Source organism: Chionomys nivalis, chromosome 3, assembly GCF_950005125.1.
Source record: "Chionomys nivalis chromosome 3, mChiNiv1.1, whole genome shotgun sequence".
In the NCBI taxonomy this organism is placed as follows: domain Eukaryota; kingdom Metazoa; phylum Chordata; class Mammalia; order Rodentia; family Cricetidae; genus Chionomys; species Chionomys nivalis.
The window spans coordinates 71,569,643-71,591,771 of NC_080088.1; the positions used below are offsets into that span (position 1 = coordinate 71,569,643).

The 22,129-nt window shown below is 43.0% G+C and overlaps 1 protein-coding gene across 3 annotated transcripts in view; it reads left to right on the forward strand.

The window, feature by feature from the left end:
• Window positions 1-22,129, forward strand: part of Dgkg (diacylglycerol kinase gamma) — a 212,595-nt gene that overhangs the window by 37,175 nt on the left and 153,291 nt on the right. For 2 of the 3 annotated variants that reach the window (XM_057764140.1, XM_057764141.1), the window contains exon 2: window positions 9,727-10,041. In XM_057764140.1, the coding sequence (XP_057620123.1) occupies window positions 9,975-10,041 (67 nt within the window). In that variant the 5' untranslated portion in view covers window positions 9,727-9,974. Of the gene's footprint in view, window positions 1-9,726; window positions 10,042-22,129 lie in introns of those variants that run through there. The other variant, XM_057764142.1, reaches the window with a different exon arrangement.

Here is a 22,129-nt window from a genome sequence, read left to right on the forward strand (position 1 = left end):
GCTCCTGTCAAAAGTCAAAAATAAATTACATATTTGTTATGCCAGGAGGGGAGAACCAAGGCACAGATGTAATCTAATCAAAGCAAAGCAAAATTTCAACAGTATAAAAAGCTCGGTGCTTTTTCTAGTTCCATCCATTTGCTTGCAAATTTCAAGATGTCATTCTTTTTTACCATTGAGTAGTATTCCATTGTGTAAATGTACCACATTTTCCTGATCTGTTCTTCAGTTGAGGTGCATCTAGGTTGTTTCCAGGTTCTGGATATTATGAATAATGCTACTATGAACATAGTTGAGCACACTTCCTTGTAGTATGATTTAGCATTCTTTGGGTATATGCCCAAAAGTTGTATTGCTGGGTCTTGAGGTTGATTGATTGTTAATTTTCTGAGAAACTGCATTGTTGATTTCCAAAGTGGCTGTACAAGTTTTCACTGCCACCAGCAATGGAGGAGTGTTCGACTTACTCTCCATCTTCTCCAGCATAAGCTATCATCGGTGTTTTTTTATATTGGTCATTCTGACAGGTATAAGATAGAATCTCAGAGTTGTTTTTATTTGCATTTCTCTGATGATTATGGATGTTGATCATTTCCTGGAGTGTCTTTCAGCCATTTGAAATTCATCTATTGAGAGTTCCCTGTTTAGATCTATACCCCATTTTTAAATCGGATTGTTTGTTATTTTGGTGTCTAGTTTCTTGAGTTCTTTGTATATTTTGGAAATCAATCCTTTGTCAGATGTAGGGTTGGTGAAGATTTTTTCCCATTCTGTAGGCTGCCATTTTGTGTTGACCATGTTCTTTGCTTTACAGAAGCTTCTCAGTTTCAGGTGGTCCCATTTATTAATCGTTGCTCTCAGTGACTGTGCTACTGGGGTTATATTTAGGAAGTGGTCTCCTGTGCCAATGCGTTCAAAGCTACTTTCTACTTTCTCTTCTATGAGGTTCAGTGTGGTTGGTTTTATGTTGAGATCTTTGATCCATTTGGACTTGAGTTTTGTGCATGGCAATAGATAAGGATCGATTTTCATTCTTCTACGTGTCGACATCCAGTTATGCCAGGAACATTTGTTGAAGATGCTTTCTTTTTTTCCGTGTATAATTTTAGTTTCTTTGTCAAAAATCAGGTATTTGTAGCTGTGTGGATTGATATCCAGGTCCTTGATTCAATTCAATTGTTCCTCTTGTCTGTTTTTATGCCAATACCAATCTGTTTTCATTACTCTGTAGTAGAGTTTGAAGTCAGGGATAATGATGCCCCCAGAAGTTCCTTTATTTACAGGATTGTTTTGGCTATCCTGGGTTTTTTGGTTTTCCATATGAAGCTGGGTACTATGCTTTTGAGATCTGTGAAGAATTTTGCTGGGCTTTTGATGTGTATTGCAATGAATCTATAGATTGTTTTTGGTAAGATTGCCATTTTTACTATATTAATCCTACTATTTAAATACATGGGAGGTCATTTTCTGATGTCTTCTTCACTTTCTTTTTTCAAAGATTTAAGGTTCTTGTCATACAGGTCTTTTACTTGTTTGGTTAAAGTTACCCCAAGATATTTTATGTTATTTGTGGCTATTATAAAGGGTGATGTTTCTCTGATTTCTTTCTCAGCCTATTTATCATCTGTGTATAGGGGATGATATACAGATGGTCTCTTCTTAGTTATTCTTGTGTCCTGATACATTACTGAAGGTGTTTATCAGCTGTAGGAGTTCCCTGGTAGAATTTTTGGGGTCACTTATGTATACTATAAACTCATCAGCCAATAGTGAAAGTTTAACTTCTTCCTTTCCAATTTGTATCCCCTTGATCTCCTTTTGTTGTATTATTGCTCTAGCTAGAACTTCAAATACTATGTTGAGTAGATATGGAGAGAGTGGACAATCTTTGTCTTGTTCCTGATTTGATCACTTTGAGTTTCTCTCCATTTAGTTTGATGCTGGCTGTTGGCTTGCTGTAAATTGCCTTTAATATGTTTATGTGTGTTTCTTGCTCTCTCCAAGACCTTTATTATCTTTCAGCATCTAATGAGATGATCATGTAGTTTTTTTCTTTCAGTTTGTTTATACGGTGGATTGCATTAATAGATTTTTGTATGTTGAACCATCCCTCCCTCTCTGGGATGAAGCCTACTTGGTCATGGTGGATGATTTTTCTGATGTGTTCTTAGATTTTATTTGCCAGTATTTTACTGAGTATTTTTGCATCAATGTTCATGAAGGAGATTGGTCTGTAATTCTTTTTCTTAGTTGTGTCTTTGTGTGGCTTGGGTATCAGGGTAAGTGTAGTTTTGTAAAAAGAGTTTGGCAATGTTCCTTCTGTTTCAGTTATATGGAACAACTTGAGGAGTATTGGTACTAGTTCTTCTTTGTAGTTCTTGTAGAATTTTGCACTGAAACCATCTGGCCCTGGACTTTTTTTGTTAGAAGATTTTTGATAACTGTTTCTACTTCCTTGGAGTTTATAAGTCTATTTAATTTGCTTATCTGGCCTTGATTTAATTTTGGTATGTGGTACCTATTAAGAAAATCCTAGAAAAAAAAATATACCAAGTGAGGTAACCTAGACCCAGAAAGACGAATATAGTACATACTCACTTATTAGCAGATATTAGACATGAAGCAAAGGATAGCCAGCCTACAGTCCAGAACCCCAGAGAACCTAGACAACAAAGAGGACCCTAAGGGAGACATACATGGATCCACTTAAAAAGAAGAAAAAAACAAGATCTATTGAGTAAATTGGGGGCGTGGTGGGCAGGAGAGAGGATAGAAGGGGAGACGGAAAGGAGGGGGAGTGGGAGAAAATGTATAGCTCAATAAAAATAATTTTTAAAAAGGTTCAGTGCTTGACACCTGGGAACCACTCATGAACCTCCGGGCTCCCAAGGGCCTGAGCAGCTCCACCTCTCCAGCTCTGCCCTTCAGAGCATACATAGCTTTTCTCAGGCTCAAATTCGCCCCACTCCATAGCTGATGCCATCCTTGGCAGTCATTCTACAGGACTAGTATCTCCAGTAATCTGGGATTTCCACTGCATTTGAGGCCGCACCTTCACCAATGGTCTCTCTTGGCCTCTCTTCAGGGACTCCAGCCCTGCCACGCAGCACAAAGCCCTCAGCTGTTCTCCGTGACCCCTTCCTGCCTTCAAAAACAACACCTCCTGGCTCATTCTAACATATTACCAAGTTTGGCTGCCAGGATGAGATACAGCCATGGCTACCTTGTACCATAGTGTCTGTGTGCTGGTCCTGAGGAAATATTCCCAGAAGATTCCTCCTTAATGAAACTGATCTCTTCTTAACCACAGCTGATTTCTCAGCCCCAGCTAGCGAGTTAGCAATTCTTCCACTGAAGCAAAGATTTTACTTCAGTCGTGCTGGCTTCTTGTCCATCATAGCTGATTCTTCAACTCTGATTGATCAAAACCATTGGCCTCTCCTGGCCTCCCTGGGCACTGAATGTACAGGGTGCACAGACATACATCCAGGCAAAACACACAAACACATAAGATAAAATTAAGAATTTTTTTAAGCACATGAGTGACCCTGATAGAGTCTTGCTTCCCTCTGGATCTTCACAAGCCTTGCCTAATTCATCTTCATCTCTTTCCATGTTCCTATCCTCCATGCTCCCGCAATAGCTCATTAAGTCCTAGACACTCCTCAGTGGCTTTCCATGTCAAAGTTCCAAATCCTTCCATGGTCTTCCCAAAAACAACATGGTCAGATACCCCATAAATCGGTCCCAATTTCTGTCTTAGTCAGGGTTTCTGTTGCTATGATGAAACACCATGACCAAAAGCAGCCTGGGAAGGAAAGGGTTATTTCATCTTACAACTTTTGGGTCCCTCTCCATCACTTGGGGAAGTCAGGGAAGGAACTCAAAGTAGGAACCTGGAGTCAGGAACTGAAGCAGAGGTTATGGAGGAGAGCTGCTTACTGGCTTGCTTCCCACGGTTTGCTCAGCGGGCTTTCCTATAAAACCTAGGACCTTCAGCCTAGGGGCAGTACAGGCTACAGTGAGCTAAGTCCTCCCTCATCAATTATTAATCAAGAAAATGCCCCACAGGCCTGTCTGTAGGCCAATCTGGTCTACATTTTCTTAATGGAGATTACCTTTCTGGATAACTATAACTTGTCTCAAGATGATTTTTAAAAAAATAACCAAGACAGATAGACAAATAGGCAGACCTGCAAGTATTCACTAGCTCTGCCTTTGATACACCAGAGAAACTATGACACACCTTACTGTCCAAACCTCCCCTTCAAATGTCCTTCATGTAAAGGAGTCAGGTTCCATGGAGAACTAGGACTGATGAAATCAAGATGAACTAGAAAAGTTTAATAGCACCAGAAACTAAAAGTGTACTCAAATAATGCAGATATATGTTTACAAAACAGAAACCACTTGGAATGAGCTTCTACTGTTCAGATCTGGGACATTCTGAGAATCCAAACAAAAGAACCCAAGGAGTGAAATAAGAACCTATGACTATAATTAAAATTATTATATTCTAATTCATTGTGCATTTTGACTTAATATATAATCATTTACTACTTACAGAAATGTATTTATATAGTAATTTATTCATACTAATATATTGCTATATAGTATATGTAAATACTGTGTGCATTGGTATATATTACTACACAGTATATGAAAAATCCTGTGTGCACTGATATAAATAAATTCCTACATCTGCTGCTATAGATGATGACAAATAATTGGGGAAGGCTCTTCCTACTATAAACTCTTGATTAATACAAAATGAATGATTAAATTATAAAGCCATTATCCTCAAAATCATCTAGTCAAGTGTCACCACCAGGTGCTGAAACCAGTGGATAAAATTTTGATGAGTAGTTACCAGATTACAGTAACCTGGGGCAGAATGAGATCAAGTTCAGAAACCTGAGGCACACTCAGAATCTTCTCCCAGCTGCTGTCAGCTGATCCTTAGGCCATCTTGCTAAGCGCTGTATCTGAAACAGAGTGAAAACCTTTCTTTCATATATTTTTTTCACTGACAACTTCACACCTTTACATAGTGCAATTTGATCGGATTACCCTGTCGTATCTCTCCTTATGTCCTTTGATGCCCTGCGTGCCGACAAGTCTCCCTCTTACTTTCATGGCTACTTTCTGTGACCATTGGACCTAGAGTTGCTTGAATGACAAAGGCAAAGGGTTAGTTCCTGGAGCATGGGCAACATGCCAGGAAAGACACCAATGAAGAAAATGGCTCTCGCTCCCCCAGCAGACATTAACTGCCAATAGTCCCTTCATCTAGCACTGACTTATGGCTATAAACATAAATATTTAGAAGGTAGTTTGATAACATGGTAATTCAACAAAACCACAGAAAGAGGTTCTCTACTAGAAAATGTGGCCTTCCCAGCATGGGCTTTTGATCAGGTTTATAATACTGGGCATGAATCTTCTCTTGTGGAACAGGCCTAAAATCTAATCAGCAAGTGTTACTTCTGTCCATACTAGTTGTGCCACTCTTGTATCGTTGACCACATCTTGTCCACCATGGTGTTTGTGTAGTCCACAAGAAGGTAGAACATTTGATGACAATTCTCCCATAGAGGCCTGCATAGCACCTACTGGCACTATGGATGCTCTCCAACAGAGAAGATGCTCCTGGCTTGTAGTCAGAGGCTGCTCATTTGTTTCCCGGATGCCCAGACTTCGAAAATAATCACACAGAAACTATATTATTTGCAATACTGTTTGAACAATAGCTTAAGTGTATTTCTAGCTAGCTCTTATATCTTAAATTAACCCATCTCTATTAATCTGTGGATCACCATGAGGTCATGGCCTATAGCAAAGTTTGGGCTCTGGCAGAGTGTCTGTCTCCTGTGGTGGCTACATGGCTTCTCTCCACTCCGCCTACTCTCTCTTCCTCCATCTGCTTGGAACTCCCACCTTGCCCTATTCTGCTAAGTCATTGACCGAAACAGCTTTATTCATTAACCAATAAAAGCAACCCACAGGGCTGGAGAGATGGCTCAGCGGTTAAGAGCATTGCCTACTCTTCCAAAGGTCCTGAGTTCAATTCCTAGCAACCCATGGTGGCTCACAACCATCTGTAATGAGGTCTGGTGCCCTCTTCTGGACTACGGGCATACATGCAGACAGAATATTGTATACATAATAAAATAAATAAATATAAAAAAGTAACACACAGACAGACTGACTGACACACACCACTGACTCAATTCTAGATTGCTTTCTTTATGTCCTGCAACCAAAGTACACGGTGACTTCAGAAATGGGACGTTACTATCTAGTTTTGGCAGGCAACCGAGAGGGACAACAATGGCCTAAATTGTCGTGGGGGCTCCTGTGGCCTCCCTGACCAATAATGCATAAGGAATTGGCATCCCACACCTGGAACTAGCTACTGCCTAATAACCTGTGACTTCTGGGAACAGTATTATTCACTATGAAAGATACCTTCATTCAAACTTGCTTTTATTTTTATTTTTTACATTTTTTTTTGTTGTTGATTATGTGTATGTGCATGGGCGGAAGCCATGAGGGCAACTGAGTGTTGGTTCTCTCCTTCCAGTTCACCCTCAGGACTCACAGCAAATGGTCTCCTGCTTAGCCCTCCCCAGTTAACCCTTCCCTCTCCCAGCATTCACCCCAACTTTCATATCTAAAATGAGAACAGTCATTTTTGTTGAATATGGCTGCATTGCAGGAATTGTACTGGAGAAAGGGGATTATATGTATATTAATCAAATCATAACATCTGATACATTTTTCCCCAGTTGTATCCTTCTTTTCAAACAGGAAAAAAATTCCAGAATTGAGAAAATCATCTAGAAATTTGTCAAATAATCAATAAAAGGCAGAACCCAGAACCCAGAGCCTTGCCTTCTGATTTTTTTTTTCAGGACATCTTTTCTCTGTAGCTTTGGAGCCTATCCTGGAACCAGATCTTGTAGACCAGGCTGGCCTCGAACTCACAGAGATCTGCCTGAGTGCTGGAACTAAAGGCATGGCACCACCATCACCTGGTCACTGCCTTCTGATCTTGCAGTCAGCATTGTTCTAAGTTGCTGTGTGGCTCCGCATCTTCTTAGAATGCTGGGCCTCCGAGGTGTGTAGAGTAACGAAGCCACAGAGCTATTGCTTTGTTTTCTGTTTTGTGTTGTTTGAGGCAGATTTTAACCTCACACTCACACTCCTGCCTTAGCCTCTGGATCCTGGGATCGTAGGCAGGGACTACCACATAAGGCTTCCAGAAGCATTCTTCAGCAAACGCGTTGGTGGTTCCTGCTTTTTGTTTGGTTTGTTTTCACCCGATTCACTAAGCACTTAGCTTCCTTTTCCTCATATATTAAATAGAGCCAGCAACACAGTCATGTGTTATGGGGACCAGTTCTGAGAACTCAGGTCTTAGATGATCTCATCACTTTGCAGACCCAGAGCTGGATGGCATGGGTCGGTTTCTTAAGTGCCCGCCCTAGAACACAGCCATTGCTCGTCTCTATTGACAGAGTATTATGTGCATGCTTGTGTGTGCTATGCTTGCCTATGACTGACACGTGGTAGATTATTTCTTTATAGTCTTCACTACAGATAAGTGTGCGATGTACTGAGCTAATGCGATATGAAAGCTAGACTGTTTGAGTTCCACTATAACTGTCCTTAACATACATGCAATATGAGTACAGATTAGGTCACGTGTTAAAGCACATGACACAGTATCAAATGAGCCTCCTTTAAGGGAAGCGGTGGTAATTGTTCAGCTCACTAGCAGGATTTTAAAAGCCATTGCTTGCTTTTGACTGCCCATTGGGGACTAGAGTCTCCAGAGGTCACAGAAAAGATTCGTGTGTAGGCAATAGAACACACTGAAGGATTTTATTAGCAGGAGAGCTGTGATCTGGCTGACCACGGGCAAGAGCAGAGCAGAGGAGGAAAGGGAGCAGTCATTGGTGAGGGGAGGAGCAGCAGGAGGAGATGACAGACCCTGGGTTCCAGAGAGGACTGTGGTAGGGAGGAGGGAGCATGGGACAGACAGCACAGGCTGGGACTGCTGGTTGGATTGAATAGGAGGGAAGGTGGAGAGTTTAGGCTGGGCCTCAGCCTATGGTCTGCTCCCTGACTCTTCCGAGTGATGGCAGTATGGCTGAGAAGCAGGAGGAAGGCACTGGCAGGTGCTGGCCTGAGGTAATTCGGAACATCTAAGAGATAGTTGAGGAGTCATAGCCCAGTACAGGATATGAAGATCTCTGGACATTGAGATCCAGACTGCAGATCGGCTCGGTGCTAGGGAGTCATTGAAGCCATGCAGGAATGAAGTTCCGTAGGGAATGGAGGCAGGCCGAGGAGACACAACAGTGCTCAGAGCTGGCAAAGGAAGATGAAGGAGTCTAAGGGCAGCAGCTCTCAGGAAGACATGTGAGATTCGAGATGAGGGCTTGCTGCCAGGAAACTGGATGCACCCCAAGAGAACGGAGCTCAGAGGGATTGGGAAGGACCTGTGGGTTTTGAATTTGTGAACTTCAGAGGAGCAGATGTTGAAAACGAATCCAGACTGCCTTCTTAGAAGAGAAAGATCACTGTGAATGAGTCCAGAGATGCAGGCAGCACAGCCCCTGGCCACCTCATACCACCGTCCTATCTTATGGCGGTAGACTGTCAGTCCGGTGGGATAGTTCAGCTCTCCGGAGCAGGCCTGCACCAGCCATGACTACATACTAGAGTAGGGAGTCTTACATGTATCTCCCTTTTGGGACCTCCTTCCTGTATTGCTAACACACTTGGGCCTCCTCAGACCGGCCTTGAAGTTAGCCCCGGAGTAGACCATACGGCATTAGCCCTCAGCTTTATCCTTTCCTAATATTAGAACCAGTTTCTTTCCATACCTTCCCATCACACCGAAGGTTTTCCAACTTGTTTCTATCCTTGACCCAGAATAAAATAGTCTGATATGTGCAGTGTGCACATGTGGATATAACTTAAAGAAAAGTCTCATGAGACGTAACTTACTGCCGTGAGAACACTTGCGTTTCCGACATTCTCCCTTTACACCCTAATCTGCCTCGTTCTTTAGATCCTGCTCCTGGCCCACTGTGTTCATTTTGCCACTCACAAAACTGGCTTAGTGAAACCTACTGGACTACAAAAGGTTCAAAGGGAAAGGCCTCAGTGTCCTTGTCCCCCATCTCCCCTTGCCCTGGAACCTGTACCTCGAGGCTGACAGGACCTCCCCTAAAAGCCTCTTAGTGCCACTGAGACCTGCTCATGTACAACAGGTGGCTTGCCTGGGGCTGATTTGAATTTCCACAGTGGCCCGCCAGTGCGCAGTTATAAGCTGTACACTGGACATCAACGAAGGTGGAAGGCTCCCCTTGCAAGCCAGCTGCATAGGCTCCTGTTCCAGGAGGATTCTGGGGGCATCTAACAGCTGGAAGCATTTTCATTTTGTGCCTCTTGGACTAATAGCCCCAGTGTGAGAAGTATGGCCAGCCTATGACATGGGCCAGTTTCCCCTCACCATTCAACGGGACAGTGGAGCGGGGCTGCCATGTGCTGGCTTTTATTTCCTTCTCAGCCCTCCCTGAAGAGACTACACCCTCAGGAAACACCGACTCATTGCCCACTTTCAACAGAGACGGCGCTGGGATTCCCCCCTCCCCCCTCCCCACCTGCCACCCCCAGCATCTTATTCACAATGGCTTGTCTACTTTCATTCAGGAATTGCCAGGATTTCGGGATTGGCCTGGACCACAGCATGACGATGTTGCTCAAGGAGTAGCAGAAGTCTTTGTCAGCTGCCGAGAGCGACCCAGCACTGTCATCATCAACACTTGAGTGCCCAGAAGTCTTCAGAAGGCCTGGTCCACCGTCTATCTGCAATGAGCCAGAAGCTGAGCTGGGCCTTGGCTTCTCCCTGGTGAACAGAACTCCACCCCTGGCCTCGGGCAATCACGCTCAGCTGAAAGATGAGTGAAGGACGATGGGTCTCTCTCTCCTCAGAAGAATTTGACCAACTCCAGAAATACGCTGAATGTAAGTGCTGCCATTCACAGACGCATGGTGAGGCTTTTCCTCTTCTGGGAGATGAGTTCCGGAGGGCGGAGTTATTGCAGAGCCGTGGAGAACGAGGCTCAGCAGCTACAATCACTTGATAAACACAGAATTAGGGCTTTCAGTATAAAGACACAATCCCTCCTAAGCTCTTGTGAATAATCCACACTCACTACAGAATTTGGAGTGCACACTGGGGAAAAGAAGGCCGGTTTTAAAGCCCCCAGTAGACTCAGCCAGCCCTTCACAACCCATAGCTGTGATTGGCTGAGTCCTGCACCTTCCTTCCCATGTCTGTGTGGTCCACTTGACAAGATCCTAGTGTTTTCTTGGCCCAATTACCCCTTAGCCACAGTTCTAAAGGACAACAGGTGCATGGTGAGGGTGTCCCACGGCCACTCACGTCAATCCATTCATGTGTTTAACGTGTAACTCCTTCGATTTTGTTCTGGAAAGGCCCAGGATTTCATCTGATGTCACAGCTTACCACCCCTGAGCCTCCACATCCTTCCTTGTGATGTCACAGCTTATCACCCCTGAGACTCCACATTCTCCCCTGTGATGTCACAGCTTACCACCCCTGAGACTCCACATTCTCCCCTATGATGTCACAGTTTACCACCCTTGAGTCTCCTCATCCTCCCCTGTGACGTCATAGCTTATCACCCCTTAGCCTCCACATCCTCCCTATGACGTCACAGCCTACCACTCCTTAGGCTCCACATTCTCCCCCTGTGATGTCACAGCCTACCACTCCTGAGCCTCCACACCCTCCTCTCACCCCTGTGACATCACATCTTACCACCCCTGAGCCTCCACATCCTTCTTGGTATAATGAGAGGAATGGACCAGGGCCTGGGGGATGACTTGGTTGGTATGGTAGCTGCAGCTGGCACGAGGACCTGAGTTTGGATCCCCAGCATCTGTGTGAAAAAGGCAAGAAGGAAACCTCAGGTGCTGTGGCAGGCACCTGTAATCCTAGCTCTGGGAAGAGAGAGAGGGAGATCTCTGCAACCCATTGGCCAGCCAGTCTGGATGAACCAGCAAGCACCAGGTTCAGGGACAGACTCAAATTTTTAAAAAAGGGAATGTGGAGAGTGACTGGGGAAGATACCTGATATTGACTTCAGGCCTCCATGTGCACACATACACATATATGTATACGTATACAGCTATATACACTTGTGTGTGCGCACACACACATACACACACACACGAGTGGACACACCCTGAGTTCTTAGTCCAGGCTAATGATGTGTGGCTCCATCCATCCCCAAGACCGATGGGAGCCCATGGTGTACTGGTCAGTCTTGCTGCTGGTGTTCTGGAACCCCTTCTGACCTCACTGGGATTACAGAAATTATGCAGTGTTGACAGAGAACAAGGGTAAATTCAATTTATCTCAGCCTACACTAGAGATGAAAAGCAGCACATAAACAGGGCCTGTCCTGTGGGGTGCAGAGTCCTGTTCAGCTGTCTGATCTGGGCTCGAGACACAAGTAGAGCACAGCTCAAAGACTCAGAAACACAGCACGCCCTCGAACCTCTGGCTAACAAGGCACGTAAAAGGCCCTGGGAGCTGAAAGAGAGGAAAGAAGTATGGTAGCCATCTGGAACACAGGGTAACACAGTGTGGGTGATTAGATCACAGAAATCGATTGGCTCCCAGCTGTGGAGGCCCCGAGTTCAAAACCAAGACATTGGCAAGTTGGCTTTTCTGTGGGCTAGAAGGAATGGCCTCTCCTGGGCTTGGGCCCACAGCTTGTTGCTAGCCAGTTTCTCCCCCAGTCTCCTCCCATGGCATGTTGTGTGTGTGTGAGCATGTGGGTGTGTATATGTGCATGTGTGTGTGTGCCCAAATTTCTCACTTTTATAAGGATACAGTGTTGGTGGACTGGATCCATCCCACTCCAGCATGACCTCATCTTAACTGCTTAGATCTACAATAGCCCCATCTAAGGTCACATCTTGAGAGTCTAAGGCTTTTAACACATAAGTAGGGGACCACACTGAAGCCACAGGAGAAGATCTAGTGGAGTGAACTCTAAGCCAAGTCAGAGGGTCCAGAGGGACAAGGTGAGTGGAGAGTTAGGCAGAGATCTGGACTGGATGGGGAGAAAGAACAGAAGGATAAGGAGAGACAGAACTTGCATCAAGCCGGCTTTTCATGTCGACGTGTGGGCCTTAGGCCAAGTTGGTGAGCTGCAGAGCTGTGAATCTGGATGCTGTCTATAGAGCAGCTCACATCAGGAAGCTGCCAGGCCATGAGTCAGGGTCTTGGTTGGTATAAAATCTAGTCTGAATCAAGGAATAAGATTATAGGGTGGAATTCAAGCCAGTTTGGGGGAGGTGTGATGAAAATGTTATCCACATACATAGAGCAAAAGGAAGTCAATGGAGGTCCCTCAAAACTGAGCTCTGAATGTGGCAAATGGGGGACCTCAGGGTTGGTGGAGACAGTTTGGGATGGTGAGGGTCAAGGTAATAATGGCACACTTGCTTACACATCTGTGTGTGCCAGGCTCTTAGGAACCAACGAAGAGGAAGGTGCAGTTCCTGTCCTCACCAGGGAAGAGATGGGACTCAAACAATGACATCTCCATTTGACAGGTGTCAAGAAGGCTGAGTTGGCCTTGCAAGGTTCAGTCCTACCCAGGTGGGAAGTCCTTGTACAATCCTTGCACTTAGGCACAGGCTGAGAGTCTTATAGAGTGTGGAAGGAGTTGGAGAAAGAACCAGAATCCCTTGCCAGAATTCTCCTGGGAGAGATTCCAGCACATAGAGGTCTGAGTAGGAACTCAGAGTTAGGCTACGGTCTGACCCAGAAGTCCTATAGAAACAACAGCAGGGGGAATGAAAGGATGAAGGTGCATTAGAGATTAGAGTGGTAGGAGGTAGAGGGGGTAGAGAGAAGTTTAGGGCATGTCCTCCTTCAAGGAGGACAAAGGGTCAGAAGACAGGAGAAGAATAACCAGCTTAAAAAGAGCCCAGGGCGGGTGGGGAATGTTGATGCACACCTGTGAATCCCAGCACAGAATGCTGGACTGAGTGCTCCGGTAATGCTGTGCAAACAGGAAAGGGGGGAAAAAGATAAAAATTCTTGGAAAATGATTAATCCTTAGAGGAAACCTTGAAAAAGTCGCTTCCACCAATTTTAGGTGCAGTCTGGTGTTCAGTCAGATCCCATTGCCATAGCAACCAACTCTTCCAAAACCACATAAACAGGAGACTTACAATAGCAAAATGATGAAGGACACAGCCCAAGAACTGGGATCTTTGGGGGCTAGGGAGGAGGTGTGTGCCACTCATCTTACATAAATGTGCACCTTCTCTGGAGGTCTTTGGTAGGAGAAGCTCTCTTAAAGCTGCTCCCAGAACATTGATTTAAGTCTATGCCATAATCAGTCACACATGAACATATGTCTATACTTGGCGGTAAGGCAACAGCAAAGGATGTTTATCGAAAGGCTAATGTGGTGGTAAGAAATTTTTATTATAAAATAAAAGCAAACTGTAGTCCTAGCTCTCAGGAAATAGCAGCAGAAAGATGGCAAGATGGAAGCCACTTTGGGCTATGGAGTTGATTTCAGGCCAGAATGGACTATCACCTGCCATGGTGTAATGAAGAAGCAAATGGAATGCCAGTTTTATTTGTTTCAGTTAAGCTTCAAGAAATTAAATAAAAATGTCTTTTAGAGGTAGTCAATCCAATATAGGATAGATAGATGATAGATAGATTAGATAGAGAGAAGATAGATAGATCATAGATAGATGATAGATAGATAGATAGATAGATAGATAGATAGATAGATAGATAGATAGATAGATAGATAGATAGATAGAGACAGATTGGTATCAATTTAATCAGAACAAAAAAGTTGAGTACATTTGAAGACAGTGAACCCATCCACTGTGCTTTTAGAAAGTGTGTTTTGTTAGAATTAGACCACAGCAAAGTGTGCAACTCCAAGCTGCAGGTACAGTTCCAAACTTTTCCGTGTTCCTTGTGGCGTCGGAGAACATGTGCAGGCTAGAGTTGTAGGACAGTGTAAGGCCTAACTAGGCATTGGCAGTACCCTGTTGTCTGTAATGCTAGCCAGCAGGGCATGGCTGCAAATGCTTATGCAGTCCCACCCTGCAGAAAGTCTATTTAGTCCCTTCCAGCTTAGAAGGGAGACGCCTGCCGGATGTCTTTTCACCTCCATCTCATTAAGCTCAGCCTCTTCTCCCTCTGTGAGGATTAGGAATCTGCCTACACAGCCTCACAGAGTGTGTTACTAAGGAGAAATCTCTTTGGAACAATGCCACTTGGAGTTTAGTAACCCTTGAATCTTCTACACAGCTGTTCAAATGTAGATGAACTTTTTCATCAGGACCACCAGCTCCCAAATAATGACATGGAGACTTCTTATTAATTATGGAAGCTTGACCTTAGCTTAGGCTTGTTCCATTAGCTCTTAAAATTTAAATTAACCCTTATCTTTTAATCTACATTCTTTTAGGTGGCTCTTTACTCTATACCTTCCATCCTGCTTCCTCAAAATCTGTCTAGCAACTTCCCGTGTCTTCTTCCCAGAGCTCTCTCTGTCTGGAAGTCCCGCCTATACCTCCTGCCTAGCTATTGGCCATCTAGCTTTTTATTAAACCAATTACAGTGACACATTTTCACACAGTGTAAAGGAATATTCTGCAATGTTCCCTGCCTAGGCCGAGGGCCATTTGATCATAATCTGTAGGTCTGGGACCCACTCGTCAGTATTTCCTAAGCACTCCATATGATTCCAACATGCAACCCAAGTTAAGAACCATTGACTCATCACTTCCCCCCTAGAATATAGGACACAAGGCACAGCCATGACCACCCCAATTGATCCCTTTTCTAGTCTTCATTCCTTCAATAAGCTTTTATTAAACATCTTGTCTATGGGCTGCATGCTGGGAACAAGCTGTGAGCGGGTAAGGGGGTACAATTGGGAGAATGTGTGCATAAAAGTGAGTCGGTGACTTCCCCTGGGCTTCTCTACACATCTCCCATCCTGTTCCATGTTCTGATTCTTCCTCACTGAAGAGACTGTGTGGGCTCCTGGTTCTGGGATTTCTATGGTAACATCATCCTCTCTCCTTCAGCCCCGGCAGAAAGTACTGCTCTGGTTGTTTGGCTTATTCATGCATCTTTGGCTCCTGGGAAGAGTTACATGGTTTATCTGTACATCCCAGCCACCGTCTGGTGTCCCCTGACTCTACCACTCCTCCATTGGGAATCATCTACAGCCATTTCAGTGTATAAAACACATCTGCCTGGCCTCCACCTCATGGTCTCTTTTGAGTTGTGAGAGGTGACCCTGAGCTATTAGCCCATCAACAGGAGTATTGCTTGAGGCTTGTTCACCCAAAGTGACATTATCCAACATGACTGTAATTGGTGTCATTATGGGCCTTGGTCCAGATCTACAGGGTGAGAACCCAAGTTTATCCCAGATCCCAGGCAATTCCTGTGCTCAGTACAATTCAAGAAACTCCTAGGGATCTCTGAGGAATGGGAAGTTTGGCACCTTCAAAATTCATTTCTGTATATGAGTTTTCAGATTGACTTTTGAAGTATTCATTCATGGTCACTTCCAAGTTTAACAATTGTGTTCGCAACTAGAAGATAGCCTATAAACTTCGCAGTTCTTGTGCAGATAGTGGGGCTGATGTTCTGCTGTCAACACAAGTCTCTGATTGATCAGCTTGCTCTCACAGAGAGCATCCCAGCCCCACACCCATGTGGCAAATGCTCTGTGAACAAAACCAATTCCCATTCTTATAAATAGGCTTTAATTTTTCTTTTTTTTTTTTTTTGCGATTTTTTTTTTTTTACTTATTTATTTATTTTTATTCTTTTTTAATTAAAATTTCCACCTGCTCCCCATATCCCATTTCCCTCCCCTCCTCCCAAATATTGCCCTCCCCCCACTTCCCTCCCCCTATCCCCACTCCTCTTCTCCTCCCCCCACTCCATTCCCCCTCCCTCTCGATACTGAAGAGCAGTCCAAATTCCCTGCCCTGCAGGAAGACCAAGGTCCTTCTATCTACGTCCAGAAAGGTGAGCGTCCAAACAGGCTAAGCTCCCACAAAGCCAGTTCATGTATTAGGATCGAAACCTAGTGCCATTGTCCTTGGCTTCTCATCAGTCTTCATTGACCGCCATGCTCAGAGAGTCCGGAATCAACCCATGCTTATTCAGTCCCAGACCAGCTGGCCTTGGTGGGCTCCCAATAAATCAGTTCCACTGTCACAGTGGGTGGGTGCATCCCTCGTGGTCCTGATTTTTTGCTCATGTTCTCCCTCCTTCTGCTCCTCATTTGGACCTTAAGAGCTCAGACCGTTGCTCCAAATTGAGACTCTGTCTCTCCCTCGATCCATCGCCAGATGAAGGTTCTAAGGTGATATGCAAGATATTCATCAGTATAGGATAGGGTCATTTCAGGTTCCCTCTCCTTAGTTGCCCAAGGTACCAGCTGGGGACATATTCCTGGACACCTGCGAACCCCTCAAGAGTCAAGTCTCTTGCCAACCCTAAGATGGCTCCCTTAGATAGGATATATACTTCGCTGCTCCCGTATCCATCCTTCCTATATCCCAACCATCCCAATCCTCCGAGCTCCTCCCATCCTCCCCTTCTCATATTTCTCATCCCATTTCCCCTTTGCCCCATGCCACCTCACCCGCAAGTTCCCAGTTTTTGCCCTGGAATCTTGTCTACTTCCCCCTCTCCATGCGGATGACTATATGATTTTCTTTGGGTTCACTTTCTTATTTAGCTTCTATAGGATCACACATTATATGCTTAATGTCTTTTATTTTATGGCTAGAAACCGATTATGAGTGAGTACATCCCATGTTCCTCTTTTTGAGTCTGGGATACCTCACTCAGGATAGTGTTTTCTATTTCCATCCATTTGCACGCAAAATTCGAGAAGTCATTGTTTTTTACTGCTGAGTAGTACTCTAATATGTATATATTCCACACTTTCTTCATCCATTCCTCTATTGAAGGGCATCTAGGTTGTTTCCAGGTTCTGGCTATTACAAACAATGCTGCTATGAACATAGTTGAACAGATACTTTTGTCATTTGATGTGGCATCTCTTGGGTATATTCCCAATAGTGGTATTACTGGATCTTGGGGTAGGTTGATCCCAAATTTCCTGAGAAATCGCCACACTGATTTCCAAAGTGTTTGCACAAGTTTGCATTCCCACCAGCAATGAATGAGTGTGCCTCTTTCTCCACAACCTCTCCAGCAAAGGCTATCATTGGTGTTCTTGATTTTAGCCATTCTGACAGGTGTAAGATGGTATCTCAAAGTTGTTTTAATTTGCATTTCCCTTATCGCTAAGGAGGTTGAGCATGACCTTAGGTGTCTTTTGGCCATTTGAATTTCTTCTGTTGAGAATTCTCTGTTCAGATCAGTGCCCCATTTTTTTATTGGGTTCATTAGCATTTTAAAGTTTAGTTTCTTGAGTTCTTTATATATTTTGGTGATCAGACCTTTGTCTGTTGCAGGGTTGGTGAAGATCTTCTCCCAGTCAGTGGGTTGCCTTTTTGTCTTAGTGACAGTGTCCTTTGCTTTACAGAAGCTACTCAGTTTCAGGAGGTCCCATTTATTCAATGTTGCCCTTAATGTCTGTGCTGCTGGGGATAAACGTAGGAAGTGATCTCCTGTACCCATATGTTGTAGAGTACTTCCAACTTTTTCTTCTATCAGGTTCAGTGTGTTCAGACTAATATTGAGGTCTTTAATCCATTTGGACTTGAGTTTTGTGCATGGTGATAGATATGGATCTATTTTCATTCTTCTACACGTTGACAACCAGTTATGCCAGCACCATTTGTTGAAGATGCTCTCTTTTTTCCATTGAATACTTTTAGCTCCTTTATCAAAAATTAGGTGTTCATAAGTTTGTGGGTTAAAATCAGGGTCTTCTACTCGGTTCCATTGGTCGACTTCTCTGTTTTTATGCCAATACCAAACTGTTTTCAATACTGAGGCTCTGTAATAGAGTTTGAGGTCAGGGATGGTAATGCCTCCAGACGATCCTTTATTATATAAGATTGTTTTGGCTATCCTGGGTTTTTTGTTTCTCCATATAAAGTTGATTATTGTCCTCTCAAGATCTGTGAAGAATTTTGATGGGATTTTAATGGGGATTGCATTGAATCTATAAATTGCCCTTGGTAGAATTGCCATTTTTACTATGTTGATCCTCCCTATCCAAGAGCAAGGGAGATCCTTCCATTTTCTGGTATCCTCCTCAATTTCTTTCTTCATTGACTTAAAGTTCTTGTCAAATAGATCCTTTACTTCCTTGGTTAGGGTTACCCCAAGATATTTTATGCTATTTGTGGCTATCGTGAAGGGTGATGCTTCTCTGATTTCCATCTCTGCTTCCTTATCCTTTGTGTATAGGAGGGCAACTGATTTTTTGGAATTGATCTTGTATCCTGCAACGCTACTAAAGGTGTTTATCAGCTGAAGGAGTTCTTTGCTGGAGTTTTTGGGGTCGCTTATGTACACTATCATATCGTCTGCAAATAATGAAAGTTTAACTTCTTCCTTTCCGATTTGAATCCCTTTGATCCCCTTATGTTGTCTTATTGCTATTGCTAGAATTTCAAGCACTATATTAAAGAGGTATGGAGAGAGTGGACAACCTTGTCGTGTTCCTGATTTTAGTGGAATAGCTTTGAGTTTCTCTCCATTTAATTTGATGTTAGCTGACGGCTTGCTATAAATAGCTTTTATTATAGTTAGGAACGACCCTTGTATTCCTAATCTCTCTAAGACCTTTATCATAAAGAGATGTTGAATTTTGTCAAATGCTTTTTCAGCATCTAATGAAATGATCATATGGTTTTTTTCTTTCAGTTTATTTATATGATGGATTACATTGATAGATTTTCGTATGTTGAACCAGCCCTGCATCTCTGGGATGAAGCCTACTTGATCATAATGGATAATTTTTCTGATGTGTTCTTGGATTCGGTTTGCCAGTATTTTATTGAGTATTTTTGCGTCGATGTTCATGAGTGAGATTGGCCTGTAGTTCTCTTTCTTGGTTGTGTCTTTGTGTGGTTTTGGTATCAGAGTAACTTCAGCTTCATAAAAGGAATTTGGCAATGACTTCTCTGTTTCAATATTGTGAAATACATTAAGGAGTATAGGTATTAGGTCTTCTTGGAAGTTCTGGTAGAATTCTGCATTGAAGCCATCTGGACCTGGGCTTTTTTTGGTGGGGAGGTTTTTTATAACAGCTTCTAATTCTTCGCGGCTAACAGGTCTATTTAGATTGTTCACCTGATCCTGGTTTAACTTTGGTATATGGTACTTATCTAAAAAAGTGTCCATTTCTATAACATTTTCCAATTTTGTGGCATACAGATTTTTGTAGTAAGATCTAATGATTCTCTGAATTTCCTCTGAGTCTGTGGTTATGTCTCCCTTTTCGTTTCTGATTTTGTTAATTTGCGTATTCTCTCTCCGCCGTTTGATTAGTTTGGATAGGGGTTTATCAATCTTATTGATTTTCTCCATGAACCAGCTTTTTGTTTCATTGATTCTTTGGATTGTTTTCTGTGTTTCTATTTTGTTGATTTCAGCCCTCAATTTGATTATTTCCAGTCTTCTACTTCTCCTAGGTGAGTCTGCTTCTTTTTTTTCTAAAGCTTTCAGGTGGGCTATTAAGTCTCCAATGTGTGCTTTCTCCGTTTTCTTTAAGTGGGCACTTAATGCTATGAACTTTCCTCTTAGCACTGCTTTCATAGTGTCCCATAGGTTTGAGTATGTTGAGTCTTCGTTTTCATTGAATTCAAGAAAGACTTTAATTTCTTTCTTTATTTCTTCCTTGATCCAGGTGAGGTTCAGTAGTTGACTGTCCAGTTTCCATGAGTTCATAGGCTTTCTGGGGATAGCATTGTTGTTGAATTCTAACTTTAATCCATGGTGATCCGATAAGACACAGGTGGTTACCGATATTTTTTTGTAACTGTGTAAGTTTGCTTTGTTACCGAGTATGTGGTCTATTTTCGAGAAGGTTCCATGAGCTGCAGAGAAGAAGGTATATTCTTTCCTATTTGGGTGGAATGTTCTATAGATGTCTGTTAAGTCCATTTGATTCATTACCTCCCTTAATCCTCTTATTTCTCTGTTAGGTTTCTGTTTGATTGACCTGTCCATTGGTGAGAGAGGAGTGTTGAAATCTCCTACTATTAGTGTGTGTGGTTTGATGACTGCCTTGAGTTTTAGTAACGTTTCTTTTACATAAGTGGGTGCTTTTATATTAGGGGCATATATATTCAGGATTGAGATTTCATCCTGGTGAATTGTTCCTGTTATGAGTAAAAAATGTCCATCTCCATCTCTTTTGATTGATTTTAGTTTGAAGTCAACTTTCTTAGAAATTAGTATGGCCACACCTGCTTGTTTCTTAGGTCCATTTGCTTGATAAACCTTTTCCCAGCCCTTTACTCTGAGTAGATGTCTGTCTTTGTGGTTGAGGTGTGTTTCTTGTAAGCAGCAGAATGTTGGATCCTGTTTTCGTATCCAATCTCTTAGCCTGTGCCTCTTTATAGGTGAGTTGAGTCCATTGATATTTAGTGATATTAATGACCAGTGGTTGTTAACTCCGGTCATTTTTCCTTTCTTTCTTTCTTTCCTTTGGTAGTAGAGTTTGTGTGTTTCCCTTCTTCAAGTTGTGCTGGTGAAGGGTCTTTAGATGTCTGAGTTATTGTGGGCATTGTTGGACTCCTTGGTTTGTGATTTTCCTTCAATTACTTTCTGAAGGGCTGGATTTGTGGCTACGTATTGTTTAAATTTGTTTTTATCCTGGAAAACTTTGTTTTCTCCATTTATAGTGAACGAAAGCTTGGCTGGGTATAGTAGTCTGGGCTTGCATCCATGGTCTCGTAGTTTCTGCAGTATATCTATCCAGGACCTTCTGGCTTTCATGGTTTCCATAGAGAAATCAGGTGTAAGTCTGATAGGTTTACCTTTATAGGTAACTTGACCTTTTTCCTTTGCAGCTCTTAATATTCTTTCTTTATTCTGTATGTTTTGTGTTTTGATTATTATATGACGAGGAGATGTTTTTTTTTGATCCAGTCGATTTGGTGTTCTGTATGCTTCTTGGACCTTCAAAGGAATATCTTTCTTAAGGTTGGGAAAGTTTTCTTCTATAATTTTATTAAGTATATTTTCTGGACCATTGAGCTGTACTTCTTCTCCTTCTTCTATCCCTATTATTCTTAGGTTTGGTCTTTTTATTGTGTCCCAGATTTCCTGAATGTTTTGTGATGAGAATTTGTTGGTTATGCTGTTTTCTTTGATGAGAGTGTTTATTTTCTCTATGGTATCTTCAGTGTCTGAGATTCTTTCTTCTATCTCTTGTAATCTGTTGGTGGTACTTGTCTCTGTAGTTCCTGTTCGTTTATTCAAATTTTCCATCTCCATCCTTCCCTCGGTTTGTGTTTTCTTTATTACTTCCACTTCGTTCTTCAAGTCTTGAATCGTTTCCCTTACCTGTTTGATTACTTTTTCTTGTTTCTCTTGGTTTTCTTGGGTATCTTTGAGATATTTATTCATTTCCTCTACCTTTTTGTTTGTAATCTCTAATTGGTTGTGGCAGTTTTTCACCTCCTGTTTAAGGTCCTCTATTATTTTCATAAAATTCACTTTTGAGTCGAATTCTTCTAATTCTTCTGTATTAGGGTTTAGACTTCTCATTTCGGGATTCCTGGATCCTGGTGATGTCACGTTGCCTTTCAAGTTGTTGGGGGAATTCTTGCATTGGCGCCTGCCCATCTTTTCCTTCAAATGGAGCCAGGAGAGGCCTGATGTCTTGGACCAGTCTTTGCTGTGACTAACTCTCTAGGTGTATCTCCTCAGTGTATGGGCAGGAACCGTTCCCTTCCAGGTGAACTCCTCAACACCAAAACATGGATGCGTGGTATTCCAATGACCCGCGTAAAGAAGGCCGAATGCAAGGGGTCGGGCGGGGTCCAGTAGAACACAGGCGACACTGCAGTACAA